This window comes from Lepisosteus oculatus, chromosome 8, assembly GCF_040954835.1.
Source record: "Lepisosteus oculatus isolate fLepOcu1 chromosome 8, fLepOcu1.hap2, whole genome shotgun sequence".
Taxonomy (NCBI): Eukaryota; Metazoa; Chordata; class Actinopteri; order Semionotiformes; family Lepisosteidae; genus Lepisosteus; species Lepisosteus oculatus.
Window position 1 is genome coordinate 9908032 of NC_090703.1, and position 14335 is coordinate 9922366.

Sequence of the window (14335 nt, forward strand, 5' to 3'; positions counted from 1 at the left end):
CACAAGGCAGGGTACACCTGGATGGGGCACCAGTCCATCGCAGGGCCAGCGCAAGCTGATCATACATGAGGACAATTTGTAGGCCACAGTAAAGGCCGAGGGGTGAATTTTGGCCCGGACACTAGGATAACTCTCTACTCTTATTGAGAAATGCCCGGGGATCTTTAATGACTACTGAAAGTCAGGACCTCGGTTTAAGGTCTCATCCGAAAGATGGCACCCACTATAGTATAGTGTCCCTGCCACTATACCGGGGCATAAGGACCCACACAGACCGCAGGGTGGGCGCCCCTCACTGGTCCCACTAACACCACTTCCAGCAGCAACCATAGCTTCCCAGGAGGTCTCTCATCCAGGTACTGACCAGGCTCAACCCTGCTTAGCTCCAGTGTGTAGTCAGTTGAGAGCTGTAGAGTGAAATGGCTACTGGCCATAATCAATATTATTATGGCAAATTACTGTTTCATGGTCTGTTATATGTGATTTCATTTCCTTCGGTTTTTATGAGCCAACCCACCAGGTCACCTAAGCCTTTATATCACAACTTGACTTAGAATTAATAAAATCTTTAATTAGACTTTATATTATCTACATTTGGATAGTTAGGACATTTTATATTGTGCAACAGTTTCATCTACCACATTGAGAATTGTCCTTAAATCCTTTGAACCAGTTTTCCTGTTGGACCAGGGAGCTGTACAGTACATTAAAGTAACTTAATCTTTTAAACGTCTACCTCATTTAAAACAAAACCTACTGGGAGCAGTGGCAAAAGATCTGAGTTGTGAATATCATGCCAAAATTGTTTCAAAATTATCTTATTGATATTATTGGAAACAAAAATAAATTTCAATGGCAAATCTTGACTTTTCCACTAAAGGTATATCATGTATATGTTCATGACCTCCAACAGAATATGTTGTACAAGATCCTTTGATTTTTTGGTATGCTTTTGAATCAATTTTCTTTGATAGCTTCTGAAGAAAACACGATTCTGCATGTATTTCACAGTCAGACTCATTATTGTCTTTTCAGTTGGATAAACTGACTGCATTCAGTGTTCTTAATCACAATCTATAAGCAACATTGTATTTTTATCAGCATCCTTAATAATATTGTAGAGACAGTTATCAAATAACCAAACAATTAACAAACTGATTGCTTGTAGAATTTAAAAAGTATTTGTGGAATGGAAATCTAATGTTTCAATACCCTTGGATGAAGGCATGAGAATAGAGGACACGAAGCATGAAATTGGAGGATACTTGTATATGTTTCCTCTCTACATAAAGAATATTTGCTTTTGTCCTAGAGTTCCAAAGAACCATTAGATTAACTTCAGGTCTTAACAGTAAATATTTCATGGGCGTGTAAAACTTAACATCAAAGAGAGACTACGAGAGGGGTTGATAGAAATATTATGTCAAATTCCTGAATGGTATTGACAAGGTTAATTCAATGGAATACTTTAAGATAAACAATGACACAAAACTCTGAGGACATAAATGGAAATTATGCGATAACATAATGTCCTAGCATTCAGGACAGACAAGAAAACCCTCTTGTGCCCAAAGAGTGGAACAACCTGCCCAGCCATGCTGTTGAAGACAATTCCTTCTAATCTTTCAAGAATCGGCTAGATGATTGCACAGCCCAGAGTGTAGCGCATCGCATGATCAAGGTGAGGTGAGGGCTTGAATTGTTATTTCACCTGAGTTAAACCTTCTCTATTGCCTTCTTAATATATCAATGTTCATACCTCATTTCCACCTGTTAGCCTTTGATCATTTGAATAGATAGCTCATAGAGGGAGAAAGTCTGAGGCTTGTCAGGTGTCACCAAAGAAAAGGAAGATGTATCTACTCCGTCTTTGCTTTCTTCTTTCACAGAGAGAGTGAAAATGAATTTCAGTGAAAAACCGAGAATGCTGAAGGGGACTGTTGTAGACAGATCTAAACCAAGAAACCCAGACCAAATAATACATGTATCATAAAAGCTGAATAAATAGATACAAAATAAAATGTTTCACACGAGTATCACTCGGGGAGTGGTACGGATGTGAAACAGACAGCTAAGCAAATGCAAAGGCTACTAATTGGTTGAATCTGTTACAACAAGTTTTATGAGAACCTTAAAGCAATTAAGCCCAAGTAACCTGTCATTACAGATCAGTTTAAATAGCCTGATTATTATGTGTCACTGGCTTCCAAGCTCCTGCCAGGAATGAGCTGAGAATTGTGCTAAAATGTCTTCAATTACTCCAGTGAGACCTGCAGCAATATGAGACAGTTGCAGCATTTGTCTGATAGTGCTTTCCAAGTCTGATTTCTGGACACAACCAGCAATCAGTATGGTCTTATGGCTTCTGGTGCCAGAGTGGTTCCTTGCAGAAGAAGGAGCTGTTAAGGTAAAGAGCAATGCTATTTCCTGTCTGTTCTGAAGGACTGATGTCCTCACATCATATGGAAAAAAAACCCTTCTGTTTCTTGATTCTGGACAGGAGATGTACAGTACAGTAGTCACAGATCAGTTTCATGTGTCTTGTGTTGAATAACATTGAATCCACACTACCTTCAGCTCTGTGCTTTTTCCTGAGTTTCAGTCTGCTGTTTTGCTGCAGGAAACTCAGGGGAGACTGGCACCCTGGAATGTGTGGCAGCCCACATGATTTGAACCCTTATGATTTCAGTCATGATGAACCCCTAAGATTTGATCGCGGTATGCAGGAGTGAATTAAGAGAAGCGTAAAACATGATGATTAAGTGAGGATAAGATCGGGAAATACAGGAACAGATGATAAAGTGGAGACGATTTGGGGAAAACTGCTAAAGCATTTTCCCAGTTGTGCCACACAAGATAAAGTATAGCCCAGATGAGAAAACTGCAGAATACCACACACATTTAGCAGAGCAAATCTCTGTCGGGCTGTCCAGCCTGCTTGTCCTTTTCTTCATTTGATGTACATTTGGCTTTGGCTGAAAATCTGGAATTTCTGCAGGGATTATTTCATTGCAAAACCTTTGCCTATAGCTGTACGTTGAAAAGCTCATCCAGCAGGAATTGAACCTGGGCCAGGGAGGAGTAACGAATTCTGTGGGACAACGAGATTCTCCCAGAGGTGCTGTGCCTGTTCTGGTTGCTTTTGCCAGCTGAGAGTTACGGGCCATTATGGGAGAGTTATGGGACCCCCCATTCAATACCACCTCCTTAGCAGTGAGAGAGAGCTGTGCTCCTGTTTGGCTTTCCTCCTCCAGCCAGTAACTGCAGCCCGTTGAACCTACAGGCACAGGGAGGCACCTATAGTGGCACTGCGAGTTGAGACCAGGCTTTTCTGTAGACACACAAATGAAAATACTGTGTCCAGTGTCTGTCTATACTATCTGGCAGGGAACAGAAGATTCTGCAGTGCCTGTTATAAAGCTTCAGCAGGGTTAATGGCACTCCATCTGCCCCTTTTAACATCCCATTTTTTTAAAAGGCTTTATGGATGTGGCACACTGTATTTCAGCCGAAGCTTACATGGTTTGAATGAAGAGAAGCCAGCAAATGATAGAATCAGAGGTATGATGTCACATCCCTTCTCCGATACGCCACAGCCCAGTCCATGTCCAACATCACTGACACCACACTAGTGTGTCCTGTCGTTTATTTTTTATTCTGTAGGATCGAAGCCAAGTTTTCTGTGGAGTTTCTTGTACAGTTATAGGCACATTAGCATGGGGGAAACAGTCGATAATTCCGTTCCGGTGTGTTCCCTGCCTCCAAGCTCACTTCCACACCGCTAAACCTGGAAATTAGTTTCCAGCAGGATGCCAACGCAGCAAAACTGCACTTATATACGATAAGAGGACCGAGAAAGAACTCCCCACCCCAACTCCGTGGCTCTTGGGAAAAGCCGTGCCTTTCCCAGCTGCTAGGCAGTTGGGAGACGGACAAGGCGTGGTAACCGTGATGCCCCCTGGAGGTTCAGTGATGCTACTGCAGAGCCCTGCCAGAGATGCCTTGATGACGGGCCCTCAGAGCAGAGAAGTCTTTCAACCCGGCACCAGTCCTCCCAGGCGGCCTCAGACCCCCTGCAGCAGCATCACGACGATGCGTCTGCTCGCTTCAGACCCCCTGATGTCACTGTGATGAGAGGGAAGATTCAGCAGGCTGCGTTGTGCTTTATCAAGAGCAATTTATCTACTTCAGCTCTACAGCATTAAGGACCTTCTTACCCCAGGTGTCTTTGTTAATGGATCACGATGCTTCACACATCGCGCTGACACTGTCGCGCAAGCCCTTCTGCGGCACTGCAGCCGTAACGCAGGCTCGTACTGCCCTCTAGTGGGAGGTTTTCATAATCGCATCGCTAAAACTACGTCATTGTAAAATATCACATTCAAGTTTACTGTCCTACGTATCCGAGTACAATGAAATGCTTACTTGCGTGTTTTCCTCTCGTGACAAATGACATAACAGATGACACAAAAGAAGACATAATATTGACATAGAAAATGACATAACAAATGACATCACAATTCTTGGAGACAGGAAGAGGGTAGCAGCTATAATTTTAACCAGCATTTAGACAGTAGCTCACGTAGTGTATTTTGATTTCAGTGCAAAAACAGAGCAGGGTAAGAGGATTTAAGAGGTAGAGTCTGGGAGTCTTATGGCTGTGAGGTAGAGGCTTTCTTTGAATCCAAGAGGTTCAGCTTGTATACTGCTATATCTTTTTTCCAGAAGGAAGAAGAGAGAGAAGGGCATTCCCAGGATGGTTTTAATCTTTGAATATTTACTGTGCTTCTGTAGAAATCTGTGAGTGTAATTCTAATAAAACACACTAGATGGCAGCCTTGGTCAAGAAAAGTACCCTTTGAGGTGGGTGTCTTCTTGGAAAATGTCTCACCACCCCAAAGGCGAGAATTCCTACAGTCATTCAGGCATGTGGAATACAGAGCCAGAGGTGAGACGTATTCTCTGGTCTGTATATTCAAAATCACTCAGGTGATATCGAACCTTGTTACACTTCATTGACAAACTGGTGCTGGTTGAGGAGAGAACATTCATTTGAACTTGCCACAAAAACGGGCAAGTTTGTTGTGAACTTGGAACTTCAATAAACAGATTTCATATCATGCGCCAGGCAGCAGTGTGATTCAACAGTGCAGATAAAGCAAGTGGCCAATCCGGGGGGGAGGGTTGACTAGAAATGAATCACAAAGAAAGCTCTGGTAAAATAAAAACAAACATTCTTTTTGGGGACCGGGTGTTTACTGAATTCAGACAAGCTCTTTTTATTTAAATATTCCCCTCGAACAGTCCCAGTTCGAAGAAATTAAAAAGTTGCGGAGTTCTAATGACGGGCAGCTCCTTCGGTTGGATCCGTATAAGCAGTTCGGGCTGGTGGGAAGAAAAAAAACCGCTTGCTACCCTGTCAGCAGACAGCGTGCGAGGATTTGCAGTGCGGTGGAAAGGGCTGAAACTGCAGGTTTGTGCTGACTGCACGCTTCCCGGTCTCCAGAGAGCAGGCAGGCAGGCAGCAGCTGAGGAAGAGAATGGCGCAAGCCTGAGGAAGAAGAAGATGTGGTCCTGGGAAGGAGGCGAAGGAAAGAGGGGGCGAAGGCCAAATGAAAGCAAGACCATCTGTCTTCTGAGGAATGCTGGGGACATCTGAAGGAACTTGCCACCCACACTTGTTTATTGGTTTCATACTGCAGCTTTTGTAAGAGTAAAATCCCTCTTCCAGCAGCCTCGACAGTGCGTCTCCGTGTTGTCCGAAGCTCTATTGAGCGAAGAAAGTTTGTTTGGTTGAGCTAGTTTTTTCATATCTTTTCAGATTACATCAGATTGTCTTGAAATTAATCAGGGGGCTCAAAAGTTTTAACACGGCTTGTCCTGGATAAACGACAAACGTAACAACTAATCCTATTGCTATTAATAATTAATACTGTACATCAGATCAGGACCGGTCCGTCTAAAGAGAAATAGAACAGATTTTTGTGATGAGATAGGAGAACAATTAAAACAGTTAAAATTTCCACCTTTATGGTCAGAGCTCTGTGCTTGTTGCAGTGTAGAGAGAGTTTGTACTGTAGTCGTCTGTAAATGATCGGTTAATAGTTTCTGCTTTGGCAACACTGTAATTCATCAGTCATACCAATAAAGCTCTTTGAATTTGAATTTAAAATTTGAGTGAGCTGCTTTCCAAACGCAGTTTAGCGAGAGCTCGGCCTTTTAACAAAAAGACAAAGACAAAAGTAATCAGCGGGCCGCGCAGCAGGTAATCTGAATGATAAAGAGGCTGAATGGCGCTGTGGCTGAAGAGGCCCGTGTCCATGTGAGGAGAGGTGGGGGGTGGGGCGGAGAGGTGCCGTTGCTAAGGGGGGCTCGGTTATTTTAGGATACCTGCACACTCCGTTTACGCGGCGGTTGCCATGGTGAAGACAGCCTGAGATAAACCTCATCCTGGAGGGGCAAGGGAAGGTTGGTGATGGTTCTTCTCCTCTCTGGGTACCAGAAGCGACGCTTCTGCTGGAAATAAAAAAAAAAGAACGTCGCCCGACCGTCCAGTCCAATCCCGGTGCTGAGAGAATGCACAGGGAAAAAAAGTGAAGGCTATGTTACCCAGCGTATGTAAGGAACGAGCAAAGTCATGTGGAGTGATTTTCCCAGGGGCAGCCATCATGATTAGTGATGATCGGTGATAAGGGGGATTTCTCTGAGTGGTGTGGACACTACAGTAAACACTGGTGTGCTGGACAGCAGAAGTGCTACAGCAGCCTTTCTTAGAGGAGACCTGTGCTTTGTACCGCCCATTATATAAAAGGCTTGAGTTTTATGATCTGGTAAAAGTCTGTCTTTGTAACTTTATGCACCAGATGTAATGCATCCTAGCTGCTGCTACAATCCCCTCTCATTGAAAACACCCGTGACTTCAGTTGGATCTCATTTCTGAAAGCGGCTCTGATTTGTTTCGCTGGCGGTCCTCTTTCTTGCTAATGTTAAAAGTGCGGCTGTTTATCTCTGAACAGACTATATTCTTCAGGAATACGTGGAACAAGCAGCCCAGCCATGAAGGCAAACCCTGCCTTCTTTCAATAAAGGGCTTTAATGAGGTCACCTGATCAATTAACTATTGTCAAACAAACTAGACGGGTTCAACAACCTCATCTGTAACATGTCTTATGTTCTTTTGCTCACTGTCCCTATAGGCCACACAGATTAAGTGGTGAACAACATCAGGCCACATATACATTTTTATACACTTTAATGGCGATAGACAAGTTCACATGTGAAATGCAATACTAGGCACTCAAGTGACTATCCTCTCTTACATCCACAGTGAGAAATATGCGTGCCTTTTCATTTCCATCCATATTTATCTGTTGGATCCGCTGCTTTCTGCCTGTGGTACTGCAGCCTGCTGTCACAGGTGTCATCTGGGCAGGCCCTGCCATAGAGTTATAAAGGAAAGGGGTTGAAGAGAGATCCATGTGGAAAGTCTCCGTGCTCAGCCTGCATGGCAGTATCACACTGGAAGACGGATGGCTCAGATACCAGGCTTTTTAGATACTTTAGAGAACCACTGTCCCATGTTCTGCTTAAACCAGAACCCTTGAAATCAAACACCCTGTCTAAAACAAATTGAAATGAACTATCATACTGTAAGAATTGAAACAGTACTATTGAAGATGTCCGTTTCTGCATCCATAGCATAGACAGGGTTTTTTATTTTTAGCTTAGTCTATGCACTCTGCTCTAAAGAATACTAGGCCTAATAATAGAACAGACCGGCAATGGTCTGACATCAGGAACATGACACAGACCACCAGGTTCAGGCAGTAAGTGTAACAAAATCCATCTGATGACAGGGGGAATGACTATACAGACAGCAGTGCTGTAGCAGCATCGGAGTTTAATCATCTGGTCACAAACTTGACAAGACAAAACTCTGATCACTGAGTCTCTGGGTCTGAGAAACTGTGGAGGCCTAATAACAGAAATAGACACACAACCAGTTTTAGGAAGTCTGATTTTAGGTTGGAAAAAAACTCTTTGGGGCTGAAAATGGATTGAAAGGATTTTGCAGTGCTGTTAAAGACACCATTCAAAGAATGCATTGCACATTAATCCCGAAAGATCAAAAGAAAATCATCACACTGATCCAATAGATTCAAAGGAAGGAATTTAAATTAAAAAAGAAACACCCTGTGGAATATAACAACAGCACAGAAGAATCTAAAACTGTACAATATTGCTTTGATGAAAGAATTGCAAAGAAACTACTTAAGGCAAAAGTGCAAGGTTTGTTAAGTTTTTGTGGAAATGGTTGGTCATATGTTCTGGTATAAAATAGGCTCAAAACAGGATTAACACCTATGTTAGATAAAATATTTTTACTTTAATAATGGATTAATCACAGCCAATTAAAAATGACCCAGGCAATTAAAATGGTTACTAATACTTTTATCTTGTCTTTATTGCTTTGTTATACTCTTATTATTTACTTTTTTGTAATGTACCGTACACATTGTGTGAAAGTGTTGTCAATTGCACTGTGCACATCTCAAGAGAACAGTGCAAATATGAATCCCAATGTGCAGGTATATACAGTCCAGCAAATACACTCTTTCTTATCTTTTCATGTACAGTATATAGTGCTAATAACTCTGTCCTGGGTCATGTGTTTGAAACCAGTATACAGTTAATACTGGAAGTAATCCTTCTAGAATAAAGGTGTTTAATTTGAATCGCTGTGGGCTAGTAGTGGCTGCAGGGTCTGTTCCTGTGTGCTGCGTGTGCTGTACCATTCCATTACTTCACTTTGGAACAGGAGAATTAATGAGCCAGCCTGTGGAAGCTGAAACATTTTCTTCAAAAACAAATACTACACCCACTTCATCTGATCTGTCCAGGAGTCTGCCCCCTCCACCGTCAAGCATAAATGCCTTCTCATAAGGCTATTTTAATATTTACATGAATATAAATAGTCATGGAGCCTATGAGGCTGTGAGACATTTATCATTGTGACAGCATCCCACACCATTCACACAGCGGAGAAAGCAGAGGCCTCACTGAAATAAGCACAGATTAGAAACTGCTAGTCCCCTTGGCTCCTCTCATACCACACTTTACCTGTGGAGCAGCGGGCAGGGGTCTGGGCTTCCAGCTAATAGGGGCCCAAATCCTGCGTGAGACAGTGCTGTTGTACCTTTAAGCAAGGTACTTCCTCTGAATTGCCCCAGTAAAACACCTAGCTATATGAATGCAGGTGCAGTACTTACAGGAATGCACCTTTTAGTGGGGATTCTGACAGAGGCGTTCAGTCATAATCCTACAGATGGTGTCTTCACACCGCCGGCTCCGCGGCCAAGCGCAGACACCACATGTCTGAACCTGCGGTTCCTCTCGTACTGAGCCGCATTCCTGCTGCTGCAACAACACGCGACGTGCAAATGGAAGTCCCTCTCGACCAAAGCGTCATCCAAGTCAATTAGTAACAGTGACAATACTAAGACAGGCCTGAGAGCCCAATCGTGGGATTAGCACCCCTGTGTCAGGGGTGCCCCTGCACTCGTTGTTGTCATCATTGCTCCATTCCCTCTGGTCTGAAAGAGCTGGTAGGTGTGAGAGCCATCAGCTACACTAATGAAGACAGACAGGCTTCCGTACATCCTTACAGCACAGAGAGTGAAGCATACCGAGAGAGCAACTACAAAGAAGAGCTCAGGTGTGTATCAGGTGTGTTCTATATATTTAGATTGGAAAGCTATGTTAAGGGAGAAGGGGAGAAGGAGTGAGATAGGAACACACAGCAGTAGTGACAAGGAGCAGGGGAAATGGGCAACTGCAGAGGACTGAAAGGAGTTTGCACCTGGGAAGGTTTTTTTTTTGGTAAAAACAAATCATCCCAGTGACACAACAGATCGTGGGGAGAGGGCGGGGGTGGAGGATAACGGTGATGATGGTGACTGGATTTTACAGAGATGGAGACCTTAGCACATAGAAAAGCTGCCATATTATCCTGCAGATATGCATATTGCCCCTTGTCTCTGCTTTTATCCTTGTGATTCTTTCAATCCATCTTCTCTTTCCTCCCCCCCCGCCAGGATCCCCGCGCACGCAGTGCTCCCCTGCGTCTATCTGCGTCTGTGTAATCAGCCTGTCAGTGATAACGCAGGCCGGGAGTCCGGGCTGGAGAGCAAGCCATCCTTTCCCTGGCGGAGTGCCCCGCAGGCCGCCAATCAAACCATCCGGCTCCACACCAGCACCGCCACACAGCCAGCAGGACAAACACAGACCCCACAGCCAGATAAGCCCCTTCGTGCCCACAGTTTCACTGTCTCGCCAGAACACTCAGCTCAGACCACAGGTGCTAGACTGGCGAGACTTTTTTCTCTAACCTGTTCCCCACCTCCTGGCCTTAAGCCTTGCCAACATCTGTGCACCAAGATCAGTACTCGGTTTTACCGTCAACCCCCTACCCTTACACACACACACAAAACCTTTGCCAGGGTTATGGATTAATTCCTTCCCGGGATTTATTCTCTTCCTCCTCTTCCCCTTCTTTTTCTCCTGCCCACTTCCGTCTCCTAAAATAAACAAGGTGCAGCACCGGACTGACTTGAGGATTTCAGACGAGCTGGAATATTGTTTATGGTCTTTGTAGTGATGCCAACTTTCCCATTATTCCCCTAGTCGGAGGGGTAGTGTTACATGGACAGTATTGTGAAGCATTGAATATCTAACAGCATGGGTCTTTGTTCTAGCACTTTACATCTGTGATTTACATGAGAACACTACAGAGCAGTGGAGCACTGCATGTCCCTTTGCACCAAACATCTCCCTGTGCCTTGGGTATAAACTCCAGCCCACACTCCCCCCCATCACTGCGGTCTAAGGCTGTGTAGGACACAGAACTATGTGCCTGGATATTGTAGTCTTAATGAAGTAAGAGCTGGGCTCATACCGTTCCATCAATATTTGTGCATTTTTATTGGCAAATTGATCATAGAGCACAATTGAACCACTGGCTTGGGAAGCAACAGACTGTCAATAAAACAGAATCTAAACAGATTCTCCTGAGCTGTGCTGATCCACTCTCTAGTTCAATACTCCACAGGGAATCGCAGACGTGCGTGTTTCCTGCTGAGCCTCCCCAGGTTAATATCACAGGAACAGCGTGACACTGCAGATTTCAAACGAAATAATAGGGGTTGAACTGGCTCCTTTCGGTTCATCCTGTTTCTGAGTCTCAGAGCGGAGCTGGAGCATCTTTGTGAGAGCACCGCTCGGGAGCTGAGATCAAAGACCGGGCGAAAGGCACAGAGTTTTTTCCCGAAACAAGTCTCATCCTCTCTGATCTCTTCACATCAGATCCACCTCTGCTCTCCTCCATCCAGCTCCTCTCCTCCACCCCCTGTCGAAGTGTCCCGACGAGCTGGCACGGGCCGGCACTCTTTTCCACCTCGGACGTGGCTACACTGCTCTCCAGAGCTGTTTGTTGAGCGGGGATGTATTTCAGGCTCCTTTGGGATCCCAGCTTGAAATGGAAAATGTGATGTGTGTATTTATGAAGATGTTGATCAGCACTGCTGTTCCCCCAGTGGGAGACAAGGTGGCTCAGTCAAGTGCTGTCTGAGTGTGTCCTTAGGCTCCTCGATTTCCACCATGTCCTGAGCAAACTCATACGACTTCTCCCAGCCGTCCTGTTCATCGAAGCCCCTGTTCCCCGCTGCGCTACTGTCAAGTACTGGGCTGCCTTGTTCAAGAGTGTACTGCTGGCTTTCACTCAGAAGTATCTAGTCACATTTAAAAAATAATCATGAATGAACAATCATTAACGATTATTCCATTAAGCAGAGACTGATCAGAGTAGGAACAGGGTTTATATTACCCTGTGTCTATCATTCATATTGAGTTTGAAGAGCCTCACAAAAGCAATCCTATAAGCACATTATGTTCAGGTTTTGAGCTCCGACCACCATTTGCAGTACATAAGATGTAAAGTAGAGGTTTTTATTCAAATGTATTTTCTGTACGTATTTGCAGATCAATTCTGTTTTAAACGCAGTATTGTGAGATATGCTAGAATCTTGATTGAAACCCCATTTTACCTCACGACTGCCTCTTTGAAAATTAACCTTCTGTAGAATTTACTCCTGAATGGAGGAGCAGAGGGTTGTGTGAAGGACTTGAAAAACAGCCCTGAACTCTAAAACGTGGACAGGAGGGGGGGCATTGCTTTCTACAATGTATATACACATTTTTCTCAAGTGGTATGTCCAATTCCATGATATGGACTGGCCTGGAGTTTTCCAGCTATGTTCAATGTCCTAGCTATGTTCCCCAGGGCCTAAGTTTGTGTTTGTGTGTGTGGCAGTGGCGCCGAGTTTGTGAGCTCACACTTCTGTGCCTGTTCGAGCAGCAATCTGTGGACTGTAGCTAAATGCATTCCACTCCGCAGTGTATCAGCTCTCCCGGCAGCATCATTAACTGTCTTCTGGATTCAGTGCATGTGGAGCGTGTACTTTCCAACAGCAGGACGCCTCGGCAGCACTGCCCCCAGGGAAGCCCACAGCCTGCATGCTCACAGCCGCCTCTGATGAGATCACTGGGCCTCCAACACAACAGCAGTCCTGTCCACAAGAGCAGGGGGCCTGCCTCCATCACACAGCAGGCACCAGGGTGAATGTGTCTCAGCGATATGGCTGGCAGTGGATATATCAACATATAATTCAGATTTATACTGAAGCAAACCTTCTGATCTCCCCCCCAGAGATGGACTTCAAGATCATTCGTGCCTAATTACGGGGAAAAACGACTCCTGTTAAAATTTCATGGACTGGAAAATGAAAGTTACAGTCTTTTCAGCAGTGCAGTGAAACGATAGTCTGTCAAATTAAAAAAGACTCTTCGATTTCCCTGTCATCAGGTAAAAATGGGGACAATAGTACATGATGCAGCCCTGGATAGGAAGAAGGCTGAGGTCATGAAAAGGTTCATGTCAGTCAAAGTTTCCTCATTGCTGCAAGTCAAACAGTATCATCTTGAGATGAAATTTTGCAATGCATCACACAGTGAGAACCACCAGACTTCCATTGCTTTTTACACCCCTGTGTTTGGGAATTATGTTTTATAATCCATGGAAAAGGTGTACACCAATGCAGTTTTGTGGGTGGTTTTATCTAAAGCAACTTCAGGTAGTGCTTTAAAAAAAGAAAAGGCTGACGCGTTCAGTTTTCCGAGAGACTTGCGGGAGACCCACACTACTGCACATTACAGTGTCTGAGCATAAGGTGCCGCTGGCTGCAGTCGAGCCAGTCTGCTCCCTGACAGAACTGGAGGGCTGTATCCACGCTGCCTGACCACAGCACTAGAAATACGCAGGATCAGGAGAAACCTTGAAGTATTGGAGAAGTGTCACAGAGGAGGGGGGAGAGAGAGAGAGAGAGAGCTGTCTGCACAGTGCAATTAGCAGAGACACCTCGGTTAGCTTCCAAACAAAACAGGAGAAGGCTGAGCTAGCGTGGGGAAACGAGAGAGAGAGAGAGAGAGTGGGAGGGAGCGATTGTGGGAGAGAAAGCGAGGACGAGAGCCCTGAGTGAGGAATCGGAGCCCTGCCGCACTCGGGCTCCATCTCCCTGGGAGACAGCACTGCCCTGGCCGAAGCATGCAAGATCAGCAGTAAGCGGCGCCGACTTCACGGAGCACTCCAGGAGCACAGGAGGAGAGCGCTGGCTCACAGGGATGCCCAGCGTCCCCAGGAACCGCTGACTGTGGCACTGAGGTGAAGGCAGCCAGGCTGATCGCCAGCCAGCTGAAAACCAGCCGAGGCGACCACCGGGGAGGAGGGGAGCTTTTGAATTGTTTTGCCTACCAGAGGATGAAGAAACATTCTGCCAGAGTGGCTCCTCTCAGCTCCTACAACGCCTCTGTCCTGACCTGCCCTGTCTCCGAAGGTAAAACTCCCCCTCGCGGGGCTGTGCTGAGTCGGCATGTGTGTGCCTCCCCGTGTGCACACTGAGTGTGCATGTGTGTGTTTGTCACGGTGTGAGGGTGCAGGGAGAGGCTGGGCTCTGGCTCATGAAGTAAGGTCTACTTTCTGAGCCGTGAGACTAGGGCTTGGGGTGAGTGTGTTTTTTGCTCGGGGTCGTCAGTGCAGTGGAGTGCAGATGTGCTTGTGTGTGTGCTGAAGTGCGTGCTTATGCTTGATGGCTTCATTGCCTTCGTGTGCTATTTTGCTTGTCTAAAACACGCTTTCGGTTAGCTGTAATTTAAGCCATAAACCAGGCTTCTACTGTATAGACTTCCAGAGATATTACAAAATGTTTGAGGGGACATTCCAGGG

At 45.2% G+C, this 14335-nt stretch overlaps 1 protein-coding gene and 1 long non-coding RNA gene across 3 annotated transcripts in view; one reads left to right on the forward strand and one right to left on the reverse strand.

Annotated features, from left to right (window-relative positions):
* The window catches only part of slc35f4 (solute carrier family 35 member F4), a 39935-nt gene that overhangs the window by 11654 nt on the left and 13946 nt on the right, over window positions 1–14335 (forward strand). The window contains exon 1 of one of the 2 annotated variants that reach the window (XM_006632217.3): window positions 13156–13946. The exons of the other annotated variant lie outside the window; for it this stretch is intronic. Coding sequence (XP_006632280.1) covers window positions 13871–13946 — 76 coding nt within the window. The 5' untranslated portion in view covers window positions 13156–13870. Of the gene's footprint in view, window positions 1–13155; window positions 13947–14335 lie in introns of those variants that run through there. 2 annotated transcript variants of the gene reach the window in all.
* On the reverse strand, window positions 3637–4402 carry LOC107077725 (uncharacterized). The gene is made up of 2 exons (XR_001478727.2): window positions 4218–4402; window positions 3637–4125 (listed from the first exon to the last, which is right to left on the reverse strand). It is a non-coding gene; the product is annotated as an uncharacterized lncRNA (long non-coding RNA).